Raw genomic sequence first — 17,494 nt, forward strand, 5'->3', positions numbered from 1 at the left:
TGGCCCAGCTTGAATCACATCTTCAACCCCCGACTCTAGCTCCAGTCTGACGACGCATATTTTTTTCATCTTGAAATCGAAGAGTGATCGAGCCTTTTTCTTCCCTTGTGTACGCCTTTCGAGAGGTTATTTTACCAGTTTTGTCTTCATTCTCCTCAGGAGCGTGTGCTAACAATGCAATCGATTGCAGTTCTTGCTGTACACGCAGTACATTCGCTTCTGCAGATGCATCAATGTTGTTGTTTAGATTGGTGATCGGTTTTTGTGGCCACTAGCATGAGACGATTTGCACAAGAGTGATGCAAATGAAATGGTTTGGCCACATGGTTTGGGGTAGCTAATTGACTTTTCTCATTGCTCTTGCCCAGTCGGGGAAATCGTTGCTCTTTGAAGGGGTAAAGTATAAGAGTTAATGAAGGTGTTTATTTTTTCTTATCTAGAAAATGGTTTAGAACTTTGATTTTATACATGTGCGTTTGTGTTAGTTCTTTAGCTGAAAGTAGTAATTTGATAAGGTAATCTCCATAAGTTAACTAAGCGTTTAGCGTCAACAGACTCACTTGTCACTCAACAGAGCACTTGTTTTTCCAGTAAAAGATCACCATCTATTCCATTTATTAGTCCTGAGTAATATTTATAACTATCAAACCTTCGGTAAAAAGGATGCAAATGATAGTTAGAAATTGCTCTTAAGCTTTTATCAGCTCTTCTAGTCAAACTCATCATTTACTTCCACTCATGCTGCCATCTCGTATAATGCAATCACGAACATGTAACAAGCAGCTTAGCGCACACGCTCGACTGTCTAGAAGCCTAACTTCCACACTCGACATTGTTTAATTAGCTAGAAACCGATCGAATGGAGGTTGCTGGAATTCTAACACCTCCCTACACCAGGCACATTCAATTCACATAATTGATATTTTCTCTTCCCTATCGGCCTCATCTCTCATTCCCTTGACAATCTTCTCCACCCGACAGGCTTAAGGAGGCTTATCGATACGGTGGTAGGAAAGCACTTGATTGCGTTGCAAGCCATGCCATGCCATGCTAGTTTGGCTCGTTTGCTGTGTTGATTGTCTTGCACGCTCTCCGAAAGCTTCTACATAAACCCTCAAACATAAGCTACCGAGCGCAGAACGCAAAAGACCCACAAGAAGCACAAGAGCACCAGGGATTCAATCTCTCCGTCGATAGCTGCTGCATCGTGCAAAGGAATTGAAGTGCATATTGAATCAATAATACCGGCCACTTCCGGAAGTGCATTGGCTTTGGTTGATGCTTCGGCTGATGCTGCTGCTGCAAGCTTTTGTGCTTTGTGCGCGATCTTTATGCATTCTCGCCACCGTGAACGAAGATGCAGACAAACAGAACCGGTCAAGTGGCCTTTGAGTGGTCTACTAGCGCCGGGTAAGAAATGTCACATTAATGCCAAAGAGCCCGCCGGCCCGCCGGCGGGATGCCGTTCAATTAACAGCTCCCATCAATGAGAAGTCAATTAAGCGTTCAAGCCAGCGGAAAGTGCCAGCCAGCAGCCACGGTTTGTCCACTTTACCCTGCGAATCGGGTAAAGGATTTTTCGATTATTGTCAGCTTAAAAATCAATTAATTTAGTTTATTTTCCAATCAACCACACCGCCACCATCACCGGTTCGATGTTGCCATTTTTTTTGCCCTCTTTATTGTTATTCTTTCCTTCCCCTAATGCGATAGTGCACCGGACAGTTGAGGTTTTGTGTTTTTCCCATTCTTTTTTCTACGATTTTACCGATTTCTAACCAGCATTGCCGCTGTTCTGCTTCTCTTTGCAGTGTCTGATTCTAACGTTGGCCAAGGCAACACACAAAGATAACCGAGGTGGCTCCAATGAAACCCTAAGCACTTGGTCACCGTCGGGCGTAGATCTGGAGGATGAAGACGACGAGGAAGTACAGGTAAGCGCGACTTTTCGAGGAAGAACGGAAATACAGTCAGGTACGAGATTTCCGGCAAAGTCTCCAATTTACCTCTAAGTTGAGATGCAATTAGACTCACATTCGATAGCATAAGCTGGTTTCAGTCCATTTTCTGGTTTTTCGATTATCTTGACACAAGCAGGCAGCTTGTTTCCGATTACGCTGCTCAGATAAAAGCGGCAAATTAAACCTTTTGTTTAATTGTGGAAGATCTCTTAACTGTATTGCCAATTAAATAGCCAATTTAAGCTGTACGGGATTCGTTCAAATAGTAATGGGATTTGTTAAAATTTCACCGATTTGGAGAGTTTGATTGTAAATCTATATTTTTGTGTAAAATATTTATCTAAAGACAGGCTGCTTATAGAAAACAAGTGTATGTTAGCCTGTTGATAGTGTATTTTATTCAATTCTCTTTTATAAGTCCAGTACAAACACAGATTGAGATCACACAAAAATCTATACTTTCAAGCGTTTTAATCATAATAAATGAGGCACAAAATTCAGCTCACGCATGGCTTTCGAACTCAACAGTGAAACTCACTCTAAATTAAGAAAAATATTTACACAAAAAGAAAACTAGTTTGCATACTTTTAGGAGCCTGTCTATGTGAAGTATTTATTACGAATTTAATATTTCCACTCTAGAAAAGTACTTTTAAAAATTATGTGTTTCACCTTATACTGACCTTCCCTTTTAAGAGCTTGATTATGCGTTGAACAGAAATTTAACAACATTTAAATTCCTTCATCACAAATCGATAAAACTCTTGTAGTTTGAGAACAACGATCTGCTCTCCAACGATGTGAATTGAATCATTCAATCATGACCATAAATCTTAGTTCCTTTTTTTTGGGTTTATTAAATTGTTTCATTCCGCTTATCGTAAGTATTTACGCTCGATTTACGACATCTCTCGGCTTCTGATTTCGTTTCGCCCCGCCGTCTCTTTGCACAACAGAAACGAGCCAAGGCTCAAGGTTGGTCATCGTGGACAGAATGGTCAACCTGTTCGCGTTCGTGTGACGGTGGCGTTGCGTACCAGCTGCGCCGGTGTCACGCACCTCACGGCTGCAAAGGAGATGCGGTGCGGTACAAAATCTGCAACATGCAGGTAAGCAGTACGCCAAACCCTGGGCTCTGACCCGCCCAGAACGGACCAGCCGAGGCGTGCATAATTGTAATTGAGCATAAATCCTCATTTTCATTCTTTCTCTCCACTGCCAGCCGTGCCCCGAGCAGCAGGATTTCCGCGCCCACCAGTGCTCGGCGTACGACGACGTGCCGTACGATGGTGCCCTGCTGAAGTGGACCCCGCACTACGACTACTCCGAACCGTGTGCCCTCACCTGCCGGTAAGTGCTCGAACTTTCAATTCCCTTGCTGGCGTTGGCCGTGTTTGGGTCTTTAACTTTTCCTGGAAAAAAGTATCGCATCGCGCGTGGAATGGATGGGCACAAGAAGTGGCAAAAGAACGGGGCAAGCAGGAGAGCGAAAAAACCCCAGAACGAACGGCACATCGCAAGATCATAATTTTCCGACGAATTGTAACGTCTCCGTTACGGTGCGCGTGTTTACTCGGGCGAGATGGAAAAGCCGCGTCGTAACTGAAAGGAAAACCGCTGGAACTAGACTTTTGTGCGAAGCGACAAAAAAGCACGATCAGATTCCACACAAAAAAATGATGATGAAATTCAACAGTCTGCTCGTAACTTGTAATACCAGTATCAACAAAGGGGCGCTTCCAGTTTACGCGTTGTTATGTGCCAAGCAGCACCGGGGTTTTTTTATGATCGCTCAAAGTGCTAGCATAAAAGGCGGGCTGAAGAATTAATTCACTTGAAATTTAAGCTTCATTGAGTGTAACATAGCGAATGCAATTCAATAGAAATTCTTTAAATCTCGCACTAACCGTCAGATGAAATTTAAAGCTGCTCAAATTTATAGGACATTTCTTCAATTCCTCATCATTCATCTCTCGGTCTCTCAGCTTGATTCTTTCTCAAGCATTGACACAGCATTAACAAATTGTTTGAATGATTAAACTCGAGCCGTTTTGATCCCGAACGCCGGAGTCCCGTGCGGAAAGAATTCTAGTGCGCGCGCGTTCGGCTTAATTCAATCAAACTCAATCTTGCTAATTAACTTTTATCATCCTTTTCGTGCTCGAGATATCCCCCCCGCCGGCGTGCAGTCATCTGGCAGGAATCAATTATTCTACCTTGCTCGCTCTGGTTGCTTTATTCGCCCGCAAAAGGGCAACAACGCTCATTTTGTACCGTTTCGAATGTTGAAGGTTCTTTGCTAAGGGCTAAAAATAATGCCTAGAAAAATCTATCCCCGGGAACCATCACTGGGGGAGGGGGGCTTTGCAATCCTATCGATAACCGAACGATAAAAGAGCAACGATCCTTCCGGGAAAATCGAAGCGTGGAACACGCTTTCCGTGTGGTCTATCTCTCTCTCTCTCTTATTCCAGCGACATTCATCCAGAGCGAGACTCTTATTTTGCGAAAACTTCCACCACTAAACGTTCCAAGCGACCTTCGTTGTATGATTTAAGCTTTGGTTTAGTGAAGCTGAACGAATATCTAGAACACGCGAGAAAAACGGTGCCTATACACCTTTACCTGAGACGTACATTCGCCTTATTGCCTCTGAGTCGAAATGGGTTGAAAGTTTTTGAACTTACTGGCAAAGACCGTCCTCGCACGATCAAAGACACTCGAACCGGAATGCTTGAGCACCCCGTGCGTCTTATCTTATAGCCCTCACCGTCTCAAAACGTTCCGGTCCGATCCGGTGATATATCGCCGCCGGCTGCACAAATCTTTGAACCGGTGCCCTGCCAGTTGCACCAGTACCTGGCACAGGCTTCACCAAAACGTCGATTAAGTCGATGGATCATACCAGCGGCACGTTGGAATGTGGCAAAAGTTCGGCAATTTTCTTCCAGCGTCTTAGGCAGCCGAGTGGGGTTTTTTTTGGCAAAGTGAATGCACTATTCGCAAAGAATGGCAAACATTTTCGAGGAAGTTTTCCAGACGGAGCGGCTTTCTGTGTGGCTTGAATAGTTTCATTACCTCTCATGTGAATGATAAAGTTTCAGCATGAAATGATTTTGGAGTGTCGTTTGAACTTGTAGAGACGGGAAAAGCGCTCATTAGACATTGTATTGCAATGTTTTCCAAAACTTGAAGCAAAGCATTTGTAATAAAACAGTAGAAATAAAATGAAATGTATGGGAATGGTGTTTTTTATCACGAAAATATGCTAACTACATTTTTCAAACCCATTTGCATACTTTTCTATGCCAGGTAATTTAAAATTAATCTCACAATCAAGATAGAATAAAACTTACGAAAACCGATTGCTACACAGTACATAAAAAACCTTCTCCGCCATTCAAAAGAATTACTTCTTAAAACATGCCAAACATTCAAAACTCTTGACGCTTTATGTAAATACTTCCACCATCCAACCAAGCAAAACACGCTTACCGATCCCACAGTGTGCCCTTAAACCTATGTAAATGAATTTAATCCCAGCCCGCCACACCAAATCATTCACCCCACAGCCACAACTAACCAAAACTCAGTGAAACTTTGTTTATTTCAATGAACAACAACCAGAACCATCAGATCAGTGTGTTGATCTAGCGGCACCAAACTTTCGGTCAATCTTTTACCCAATCGTCGAGCTAACCCAACGCGTCCACCCACTGCAGCATCATTAAAGTGCAGTTCGGTAACGGTGACGACGAACTAATGAATTTACTTTCAGCAAATGCAAGTTTTATGCTCTTGGCGCTTGACTTAATCTCGTACCAACTATCTGCCCAAGCCCAGGGCACGTGATCGTGATAAAGCAACGTTCGCCCTTGTTTCGGCCAAAAGTTTATCGGCCATGTACCTGGTCGTCTGTACTCTGCTGTGTGCTCACCAGGTGACCGTCATAAATCCACCCACAGTGGCACAGGGACAGACAGACAGAAATCCGACTAATGCAGCCAAGAAGTGCCAAGAACATTCCAACCAAATGCCGCCTTCCGCCTTACCAACCTGGTACCCTTCAGCTTTCGGAACTATTCTCGTTCCGTGCAATGTAACGCCAGTTTTAACAACTTTTACCCTAACGCTCTTCTCTTCAATCGTTACAGGGGCCGACCGCAGCACCTGCTGGAGGATATGCCCGATTCGGCCGGGGCCAGCGAATCCTTTCCCATCAGTGACGACGAACCGAGCGTCATCGTGCAGCTCTCGAATCGAGTGCAGGACGGTACCAGATGTCGCCCGGGCAGTCTCGACATGTGCATCCAGGGAAAGTGTCAGGTAAATGCAAAGATCTTTTATCCATTCGCTCTTCGTCTTTTTTTTTGCGCTACCAGCCTTATCGGAACTCTTGGTTGAACCAGATTTGCAAAACCGGGCAGGAAAAACTTACCAACCTCTGTTACTGACTTCTTCTGTTGCACCTCCAACAGAGAGAGAGAGAGAGAGAGAGAGAGAGAGAGAGATAGAGAGAGAGCTAGCAAGAAAGAGAATGAGATTTGACAAAACTGAGCGACAGATTTACAACAGTTTCTTCAGTTCTTTCAGCTTACAAAGTTGTTCCATGCCATCGCATTCCGGCAAGTGTAAGCTCGCACCAGTCATAAAATCTCGTTGGTCATAAAATTGACTACTTGCATATGGAACTGGAAAGTAACGAAAAGGAAGGATCTGTTGGAAAAAACTCTTGGCAAAACTCTGCTATGCATTTGACGTTTTTTTCTCTCTCTCTCTCTCTATCTCTCTACGGTTGACGGCTGTATTCGAAGCAGTTTCGGTTGAATGTGTGATGCAAATAAGCGGGAGGGCCATAAAATATGGACGCAACTTTACAGGCAACAGGCTTTTGTGTAGCGAAACTTTCCCAACTGCTATCCACTTTCGGCCAGAGTGGAACACTGGCAAGCCTGCAAGCGGCACCAACTTCTAGCACCGACATCCACTTCAAACGTTCATTGACGCTACGGTCAATAATTTCCACGGCCCGTTGGTCTCACCGGTATTGTGTTGCATACATTGTGTGCCACAGCTTTCGGGGCCTCACCTTCCGTCCCGTGCTTCACCCATTCACGATCGCTATTGTGCCGTCAAGGCGATGGGCGGAAGTCTTTTGGTGTAAAGTTTTTCGATTAATGCACGAAAATGTCCAACGCTCATGTTACGGCAAAGTCCTGCCGCGTCCTCGACACGCCCAGCAAAAGTCGATTGTTGTGGCCTAATGCCCAAGATGTCACCACGCTTAAGACTTGCAACCACGTGTAATTGCTGCTGCTTTTCGATGGAAAACTTGTCCATGAGTGTGTGTGTGTGTGTGTGTGTGTGTGTGTGTGTTGATTTACATGATCATATAGACAAAGATGATAATAATGATGATGATGATGACACTTGGTTTCGGTTCACCTTTGCCCTTTTAGCAACAGAAAGCTTCCGGCAGAGCGAACAGCTGGAACACTTCCCCAAACATATTGGTGCTACTCTTCTTCGGAACCACATGAAAGTAAAGCGTCTGAAAGATGTCCGACCGGGTAGTCTGTTGTGGCAGTAAAGTTCGTCCCATAAAGCCGCCGACGATGTGAGGATGAGGCGTGCGAACCGGTATAAAAAGGGCAAAAGCTCATTCGATACCATTCGGGGCTGGTGGTGTGGTTTTCTTCCATTCAATATCGACTGTGGCAATAGAAGCAGTCCTTTTATGGCATTCGATACGATTTCGTTGTCGCAGAGTGATGGAGTTTTTCCTTGGCTAACCACAAAATGAAACACCAAGGTGACGACGACCACGACGACGATATGTGCAAAAACGCAATCGTGTTTAGCTTAGGTGTCGTCTGTCCTAACAAAAAGTGCTCCATGCTCGAGTCGGGCGAGAGACTCGACACGCTAGGTGCAGTACCATCAGACATATTGTACTTATCAGCAACACCAGCTGCTGCTGTCTTATGCTGCTAGAAATCCTTACCGTATGTACCAGACATGTAAGTGATAGAACCTATTGTGGGTTACGAACCACTCTACCCACTGTACTTCCCCAACGGATTGTCAGGACTGCTGACTCCTGACCGAGGGTAGCACCGAAAAGTGTAAAAGCCAAACCCATGCAATCGTCGGTTCATGACCCAATTACACCAAATTGGAATGGACAGAATTCTAAATGGGTTTCGCTGCGTCAAACGGTGTTTGACGATGTTTGTGTGTGTGTGTGTTTGTGGTGTGAGGTGTGAAGTTTTCATTTACACCACTCTAAATTGTGCAAATGCGCTAATTGACTTTCGGTAGACGAAGAGAGAAGTGTTAAAAATATGCGACTAATTAATTGATTCGAAAAAGACTTACAGCCTTTGTCGAGGACCAGATAAAGCGCGGATTGAATTGGTTTTATCTTCTTCTTGGCTTACCAATCTTCTTAGGTCACACTGGCCATCGAATGGTTTATTAGACTCTACGGTACCACATACTTGGAGGGTCAGTCCTCACTATGGTGGGACGGTGCAGATCGGATTTGAACCCCAGTCCTGCCGTTTTTGAAGACCGGCGTCAATGTCGCCTTACACCACCGGGCCGTCCCCTGCACCTACATGTATGCAATGCGAATAGCTTAAAGTATAAATGAAGTCAGCATTTCTATAAATAAATATTTAACGATTAAATGAATCTCCAAACTCACTATATGCTAGTTTCTTTGGCTTGATTTTAACCGCAACTAGGTGGTCCGGCAGCGATCCACTACTCGATCCTACCGCAACCCGGCTATCGTTCCTTTACACCAGCTCACCACGCTCTACATAAAACATTTTTCTTTGTTTTTGGAACTAAAACCAAATCCATAAACGCACTCGGAAAATTTTGGTTGCGTGTAGTTGCTTTTTAATAAAACCCACAAAAAGCTATACAGCAATAGTGTTATCTCGTCACATCGTACTCGTATCCCATTTCCCAGTCCTTGTCCTATGTTGGTCATAAAATTGACTACTTGCATATGGAACTGGAAAGTAACGAAAAGGAAGGATCTGTTGGAAAAAACTCTTGGCAAAACTCTGCTATGCATTTGACGTTTTTTTCTCTCTCTCTCTCTCTATCTCTCTACGGTTGACGGCTGTATTCGAAGCAGTTTCGGTTGAATGTGTGATGCAAATAAGCGGGAGGGCCATAAAATATGGACGCAACTTTACGGCACTGAATATGTTACGAGGCACTGTTTAGCCTTGCTTGCCTGCATAGATTCCAGTTTTTCGTTCCATCGTATCGCCCTGCCATGTTACAAAACACATCAACATCAACTTGGGCCTAGAATTTGCACTAGCATTGGAACCTTTTTTTCTGGCGGTGCGGTGCGGTTTGTGCCTTAACCTTTGCCTTAACTGGTACAAATCGTCACTTGGGGAACGTGGCGAAAATAGGAATAATACATTGTAGCGCATACACACTAAACACTACACTTTGCTCGCTATTTTATTCGCTCCTAAAAGGTCGAGCCTGCCTACTTTCTCGGGAAGCGAAAACCCCATCATCCCCAATTTGCTGCTCATTGGCGCAATCTGATGTGTGTTTGTGTTGTGCTGTCAAATGCGCTCTGTGTGGGTTGCCCCATGGGTCAAGAAACGCCCAGCAAACAAGATACGAACACCAAAAACCGAAAAGAAAGGCTTTTTAGGGAAATAGTTCAAAAGGTCGGAAAATGTTCACCAACCAAGCAAGCAAGGGGTGGCTGACGCTCACCAGGGTGATAATAATTTTGCTAAAGCGCAGATAAACCCATACGTTGATGAGATCAACGCTCCTGGGGGTGGGATAAGCCTTCACCACAAGGCTTTTGTGCCGAAGAAGCAGATGAAACGCTTCGTACTTTCCTCTCAAGGCCTTTTCTCATTTCCTCCCCATCGACCCATTGCAATCTTTGCTATCTTTTACACCGTAAGATAGGTGAACGGGGTTCTAATAAAAAGGCTGGGTACCTTCCAGTGCTCGTTCTCGTTGTTCCGAGTGCGAAACAAAAGCCTGTCTCGAATCCTGAAGCCGAAATGGGATGATAATTGGGGTGAAATTAAATTTGGCAATAATTTATTACACTCTGGAAATTGGTGAGAATAGTTAGCAAAGCCTTCCGCAAAAAGATTGAAGTTGGTGGACGACTTTTCCTTCGTCTAAGGTATGTCTCAAGATTTCACGACCGTTCTGCTCTACGTCAATATTATCATCAATTTCGCCTAAATTGAGCAATGTTTTGGGTTGCTCCAAAGCTTCGGAAGAACAAGCGAAGCATACACGTAAAAAGCGTGCCTCATGCTTCTCATTTGAATATAGATTTGATTACTCACACACACACACACACACACACACACACACACACTCGCAGACAGTTTCTGCAGATGGTAAATGATGCCACACGAATGCCGTACCAAGTGCCGTGTCTCTTCTCTTAACCTAAAAACACCACAAGTAGAGAGATGCTATGCGCTGGAGATTGCTGGGAGGAGATTGAATCATTAAACGATTAGACCACATGCCCATGAGCTGCTGGAGCAAAAAAGAAGGTCAAACGCATAAAGACCAATACCATACGGACATTGTTCTGAGCAGCCGGAACCGGAAGATGACACCCATGCTACTGCCACTGCTGCTGCTGATGCTGCTGCTGCTGACCTAAGCCTGTCGTGCCGTCGGGCACCGAAACAGATTGTCCATTATCAGTTTCAGGATCAAGTGGTATGGCCCATCAAGTAGCCTTTGGTCCTGCCGAACAGGAACTGGAACGACCTGAAACCTGATGAAACGAGACGGAACTAAAACAAATCCATTCAAAGCGAGTGCGAAGACCGAAGGAAGAGGGCCCGGGGTTGAGACGCGTGGTTTAATGGGAGGAAAACCCGTCGCCCTACGGTCTATGATTACATGATTGTTATTGGGCCTGCCTGATCGAATATGCGTCCAAAACAAATGGCAACCCTCCAATGATTGATCGATTCTCGGGAGGCCTACCGTTGTACAGCGCACGATGAATCGAGCCTGTTAGTGGGTTGTGAAGCACATTTTTTTTTGCCGTCTGTGGTATGTATCCACATGCTGGTGGTGGGTTTCTATCGAGAACCGCACAAAGCAGCACGACTCTACCCCCATAACGGCGTGTCTTTATGTAACATTATACAGCTAATAAAACGTCTCGATGAATTATTAATACAAAAACTATTATTTAAAAGGAAACGCACAGCGCACGCATCTAGCTCGAGATGGTGAGAATTTTCCCTTGCCATACACACAAATACACAGAAAAAAACGCCTCAAAATGAGTTGGCACTTTTTTCTTCTCATTCTTCCGTTGTTCATCTTGATCTCGTACGTCTGTTCGAACCAGTAATTTGTATTCGCTTTTTAATGACGCACAAATTAGTGGAATTGCGTACGGTATTGGTTGGCACGCGGAATCGGCAACGGTAATGTTGGCAACTGTGCTATAAAACTCTTGCGCTACTTCTTTCGCTTTCTTATCGAAAACAGCACCAACGACCAAGGGGAGTGATTGGGGATGAAGAAGGAGATGGAAAAAGAAAATTAGAAAACAAATGTAGCATAAATACATCCCGAATGAGTTATGATAATATGGCTCTTCGAGTGATTGTGTGTGTGTGTGTGTTGTAATCGGGTCTGCTTTGAGACGAGCGGTGGCTTATGGCGAATCCAAGGCGATTTGGTACGAAAATTGAAACAAAAGTCCATTAGCTGAACTGGTTTGTAACATAAAAAAGGAAGATATAATTAATAAGGTAGAAGCTGCCATATCACATGAAGAATTTACCTACTTAATGGACGTCGTAATAGGACTTTACGGTCTAGGTTTTCGGATCTAGGATCGGACACTGGTAAATTTGAATCGCACTGAGCAATTGACTCGTTGAGGCCGTAATTGTAGTAGCTCTTCTATGCCAGCTAAATGCCAAGACCCCTTAAGATTTTGGTGCTCCAAAACTGAACATCGTGACAGTTACCCGATCTTGTGGTAACTTTCTATTGCAAACGAGAGCCTCAAGACATTGATGTACATGTCATCAACGTATGCTAAGCTCTGGACTGATCTATAGAAGAAGGAATTTTGAAGGATGAACTCCCGAGTATCGGATGGAAACCCTCTCTAACGCAAGATAAATGAGACGGCAAGGAAAACCATACAATTCTCCGCTCGATGTTACCTCGCTTGATCACTCATTAGATTTTTGTTTTAAAATATGATTAAACATCTGTAAAAACTAAACTTTACAGCCGAACACTGCAAGAGACAAGACAGCAATACCAAAGCAGAAAACCTGCAGACCTACTCCAACAGAATAATTCAAGGTTCTTTAGATTGCTGAAACCTGATATTATACTGAAAGTAAATAAACTGTACTCCCAAGGAAATAAAGAAATAGTAGAAGTAGTGTCTGGTTTCAAAGGACCACACTTTTTTGTTTTGTGCTCTTTTGTTGTTCCCCAATCACAACGCCTAATCCCATCCTCAGCTCGCCTCTTTTTCCGCAGTAATTACACCATCCCGAAAAGGAGCATTTTACATCCTCCAGCATCCTCCGACCAACTAACCACTCACCAGGACCACCGGCAGAGGATGTGGTTTATTTTGGTACATCGACCACCCTTTCAAAACCGGATGAGAGTGGCCTAAAAGATCAACAAAACTTTTAACTAGATCGGAGTAAATTTTCTTTTTTTCTTGGTATTCTTCTCCATTTGTTTTTTTTTTTTTTTGGGTGGAAGTTTTGGTTTTTGTGTGCGTTCGTGTGCGTTGAACCACCGTGCCATGTTTGCGTCCATGTGTTGATCAGTGGAAATTGGAAAACTTGACTGGTAAATATTTGATGTGCAAAATTTTCCACACTTCATTTGATTTTTTCCCATTTTGGGATGAAATAGGGAAAGAGACAGAGAGAGGAGCACATAAACGAACGGAAAAATGGATTGCGACTTAATCCTTTTCAAAGATTATTTTGCTTTGCTACAAGAAAAAAAAGAGTAGAACATAGAGTAAGACATAAACTGAATCTAAGTTGTACTTCATCTCACGAGCTTCGTTTTTGTGCGTTCAATTCATGAAACTTAAACTGTTGCACATAACTTAACATTGGACATAATCTAGCATAGAAACATCTAGCAAAATAAGCAATATACACTCTAAGAAATCTAATTCCTCAATATCTTATTCCCTCATAAAACAAACTTTTGAGGCCAAGACACATTCCTCAAAAACTGTCTCATAATACGACACTCCCGTTATCGTGTGTGACATTGAACTTTGCCGCGTTCGAACATCTAATCGTTCCAATCACACTTAATAAAACACATTCGGCCAAACCATCCAACCGCCTGGCGCCTTGGGAAAAATTAAGCGAAAACCGTCCAACTTCCCAACCAACTCAGGGAGACTGCGAGGGAATGGAAAAGATTCTTCGGGACAAATCACGGTCACAATGTCGTCTCCATGCGACACCCGTGTGGCGAGAAACTTTCCACTCCTTCCAAAGCTTAGAAAGCGCCCGTCATTATTTGCCAAATAAAACAACTCCCTCCACCACGCCGTGCCGTGCAGCCGTGACATTCGAAAGCTGCCGAGAGTGGAGTTGGATGCCCTTTAACTGCCAACCATCGACGGTGCCGGGAACATGTGGGATTCACTTGATCGTCAACCGGTGGGGGTTCGTTTGCGCGTCAACCGAACGGCACGCACAAGCGATTCCGCACCCGAAAATGCCCGATTACGAACGCTGGATGCTGGCTGGTACGCGTTTTTTTTTGGAGTAATTTACTGGAAAACTTTTCCCCTCATCTCTGCTGTCCCACGAGTTTCTTCGCTTCCTCGCCGGTGAAAGATTGGGTGGAAAAACAAACACGAAACGTGCCACACCAAGTCGCCGACGGGCACGAGAGTGAAATCGAGCGCGCGAAAGAGCTTTACCACCGAGCACTGCGTTGTGTTTGTGATATTTTTCTTTTCGCGCTACCCTGGTGGAGGGTTTTTTTTTTTTTGGTATGGTTTTTGTATGCCTGAAGAAAACTTACCGGGAAAAGTTTATGTTACAGGATACGGATACGGCCAAACACTCGCGCGTGCAAGACAGTGTAACACCTTGAAAAGTGCAATTTATTTATTTCGTATCGTTCGTCTGTTTTACTTCACACCTTTTTCCTTCACACACGCCAGATGCCAAGCTAGCTTTAGTCAGTCTATCGAGGCCACTCGAACAAACATTTGCCCAATGTTCTTCGAATCGCGCACATTTGGAGGGTTTTTTTCTGCGGGAGGATGGAAAAGTTTTTCCCATCCCCCACAGATTGCCTGTTTTCCTATTTTTTCGCTCATCATCAGCACTCCCAGTGTCTCCCGGTCACCTTTGCCCGGTTTTTCCCTCCTACGGATGGACTGCTCGTTTTTATGCAATGAATATTTAAACACCGCACCGGAAACCACGGTCAAACAAGTGCTCTTGGAAATTGGCGCAGAGCGGTGAGACGAGTGCACGGAATTGAATTAAAGCATTGATTTCGATTATTCCTCCACCGCCGATTTCCCGCACAACAGCAACGTCCTTTCCATTCTCACTTGATTGAGTGTATGCTATTTTTTGTTGGTTTGTTTGTTTTGCTTACCAAAACACAAAATGTGTAGTTTTTTTTTCCTTCATCTATTTTTGGCTCTACGTTACGAACCGGGAAATGCAAATGACTAGAGAACTTTATCGAGTAATGAACGAAAATAGTATCATTCAAATAACCAATTCTCGATAACTAAATGGCGTGGGTTGAGCAAAAAATGTGCCCAAAAAAGCTGAACAAAATGGCTTTCACCGTTGAAATATGCACTCAAACCGTCGCAAACTACTAAAATACACAATTTGAACCGAAAATTTACATCACTAACAGAATAGAAACTCTTGACAGTAAAAGCAGAATGAAAGCTTGAGTAAATCGCACTCATGGTGTGTTTAGAATGCGACGTTGAAGGCTCGTAATTAAGAGTAATAAAATTTTAATGTCTTCTTCGTCTTTGCCTGCTTATGGTTGAGCACGGCATATAAATATGGGCAGGTTTGCCGGTTTGTGGAGTCCGTAGTAGGCACGATTCCTCTGAACAAAGCTCTTTCGAATTTTGCTGCTTTTGTTGTTGTCCGAAGCTACGTTCGTACCAAGGTAGCAGAATATCGAAGCCCGCGCTTCGCATGACACCTTCCGGAGCGATGCTGAACAACAAACAGGCCACATTAATGTCTTATTTTCCACTAATTTCCTGTGGAGCTATGAGACGATTCTTCAAAAGCTTGCAAATTAATCGGAGAGGAGGCTGTTAATTTTATGACTAAAAGGTATAGCTGAATTATTAGAATTGTTAGTAGTTTTTAACGTACTTCTCCTTCTTGGCTTAACGTTCTACTGGAACACGTCGGCCATCTAATAGCTTACTAGGCTCCCAGATACTCACTACGGGAGAACTGTCCAGATGGGATTTGAACCCAGGTTCTGCCGTATTGCTTTTCTAACCTACTGTTTTTTAATTACAAATAGCTGGATGATCATTTGACACCACGTTCTAGAAATCTTCTCGAGAGGTGCCTCGGTAAGGCAGCAACTGGGAAAGGCAACCGCTGTAAATTTTAATCGGTATCTGCAGACGCTGCATTCTGACGACAAGAAAATATACAAAACATAATTCCTGTGATGTAAAACTGACCGTACTGATGATATGAAACCTTGACAATAGAAGCCTTCTGGCAGAAAGTGATACTTTTACTAAGAATGTGTGTATACTGCAAGGTTGAATTATTTAATATTGAAATTATTTTATGAATTAGACACAGACCTGGCATTTGCATTGCTCTGAGGACGGCAATGATTTGATTGCCTTAAGATTGATCTGAGCTTAACCTTCTTGATGTTGAGATGTGAAATGAATCATGTTACTGATTTCATTCATATCACCATAAGTAATAAGCCTATAAGTTATAAACAGTACTCCTCAGAAAGAAACTCACATTTCCCCAACAGCAGCCAGCAATATGAAACTATTTATTAGCTTCTTCTACACAACAACCTTCCACCTTGGGCTCATGCACATCAAACGCTCATACACAATATCATCTTTCTACTTTCTTTACCAACACTTTGCTATTTCCTCGTTCCTTCACAAGCACGACAAAGTGTGCAGAAAGCAAAAAAGTTCAAATATTCATGATTTTGATATGCATTGATTGATGCTCCCTGCTCGGGGTACATGCAAATTTACTTCCCCGAGACCCATACATTAGCCAAACACTACCAGCCATGACGGCAAAAGTCGATTTCTATGTTGCCTCACTATAGAAGTGCTGCAACGGTCCTCCTCCCATTCTTCCACCTTCCTGAGGCACACACCAAAGTCAGGAATCAAACCGCAACACTAATGCAACCCCATTACATCATGCGACTGATGAAGTAGAATATGCAGCGCGCACAAAAGTCACTCCAGTGTCACTCAAAAGTTCATCTCCGCTGCAGCCGGAGTGCTCCCTCACCTACCTGTCAACCGGTTTGCCGGCACCGAAATCGCGCCCATAAACCCACAGCGAAACGGAAACGGAACACACCGAACAAGCAAATCCAATGTCACCTACGGCGTAAGCCGGCTCGAGCCAATTTAAAGCACCAGGCACTACTACTACTGCTGCTGTTAATACTACTAGAACAACTACACTGTGCCCTTCACACACCGGAAGCTGATGGCACACGCTATGGGCACTAAGTGTTTCCTTCAATAATCATCAACTTGCTCTGCTGGGTGGCTTATGTCGTGGAGGGCATGGGAGTGTACCTGGGTGTACCTGATTTATCCTGGGTGACATGAATTTTTCATCGACTCTTTTGCTTCACCATTGCCATTGACGTACTCGGGGACAGGGACCGGCACGAAGCTGATGGCATCTTTTACCTTTACAGTGTAGCGTAGACGGTTCTTGTGGACGATTTTCCTTGCCTTTTTGTTTTTGTTTCAAACTTCATCTTCTCTTGTCGTATAATTTCCTCGTTCGATGGAAGCGAACAGCGATTGTCTACGGATTCTTTTTTCGGAAGCTCTATTTCACCGAACTCTACGCCATTCTTTCTTCACTTCTTCATTTACAGCGCGTTGGATGCGACCTGAAGATTGGCTCTACGAAGAAGATCGATGTGTGCGGTGTCTGTGGCGGGGATGGGACGTCCTGTACGCAACCACTCTACCAGTGGGAGATAGCACCAATGTCACTGTGCTCCGTAACCTGCGGCGGTGGTAAGTATCCTAGCCTTGCTCTGTACTTTGGCGACTGTAACCGATGTGACCGGAATGATCTCTCTGGTTGAATCTTGGTTTGCTTTTGGGGAAAGCTTCATAACAAAACAGGGAAATGTGATACGTTCGGCTGGGTGTCTAGTTCGCCTGTCAGACGGAAGGTCCAATTGGAACGTCACTAGCAATGAATGTCTTCATTAGGGAGAAG

The 17,494-nt window shown here is 44.0% G+C and overlaps 1 protein-coding gene across 5 annotated transcripts in view; it reads left to right on the top strand.

The window, feature by feature from the left end:
- The window catches only part of LOC126563878 (protein madd-4), a 118,858-nt gene that overhangs the window by 87,249 nt on the left and 14,115 nt on the right, over positions 1-17,494 (top strand). For all 5 annotated transcript variants that reach the window (XM_050220660.1, XM_050220661.1, XM_050220662.1 and 2 more), the window contains exons 3-7: positions 1,812-1,934; positions 2,918-3,070; positions 3,184-3,311; positions 6,116-6,287; positions 17,142-17,286. In XM_050220660.1, coding sequence (XP_050076617.1) covers positions 1,812-1,934; positions 2,918-3,070; positions 3,184-3,311; positions 6,116-6,287; positions 17,142-17,286 — 721 coding nt within the window. The remainder of the gene's footprint in view (positions 1-1,811; positions 1,935-2,917; positions 3,071-3,183; positions 3,312-6,115; positions 6,288-17,141; positions 17,287-17,494) is intronic.

This window comes from Anopheles maculipalpis, chromosome 3RL, assembly GCF_943734695.1.
Source record: "Anopheles maculipalpis chromosome 3RL, idAnoMacuDA_375_x, whole genome shotgun sequence".
In the NCBI taxonomy this organism is placed as follows: domain Eukaryota; kingdom Metazoa; phylum Arthropoda; class Insecta; order Diptera; family Culicidae; genus Anopheles; species Anopheles maculipalpis.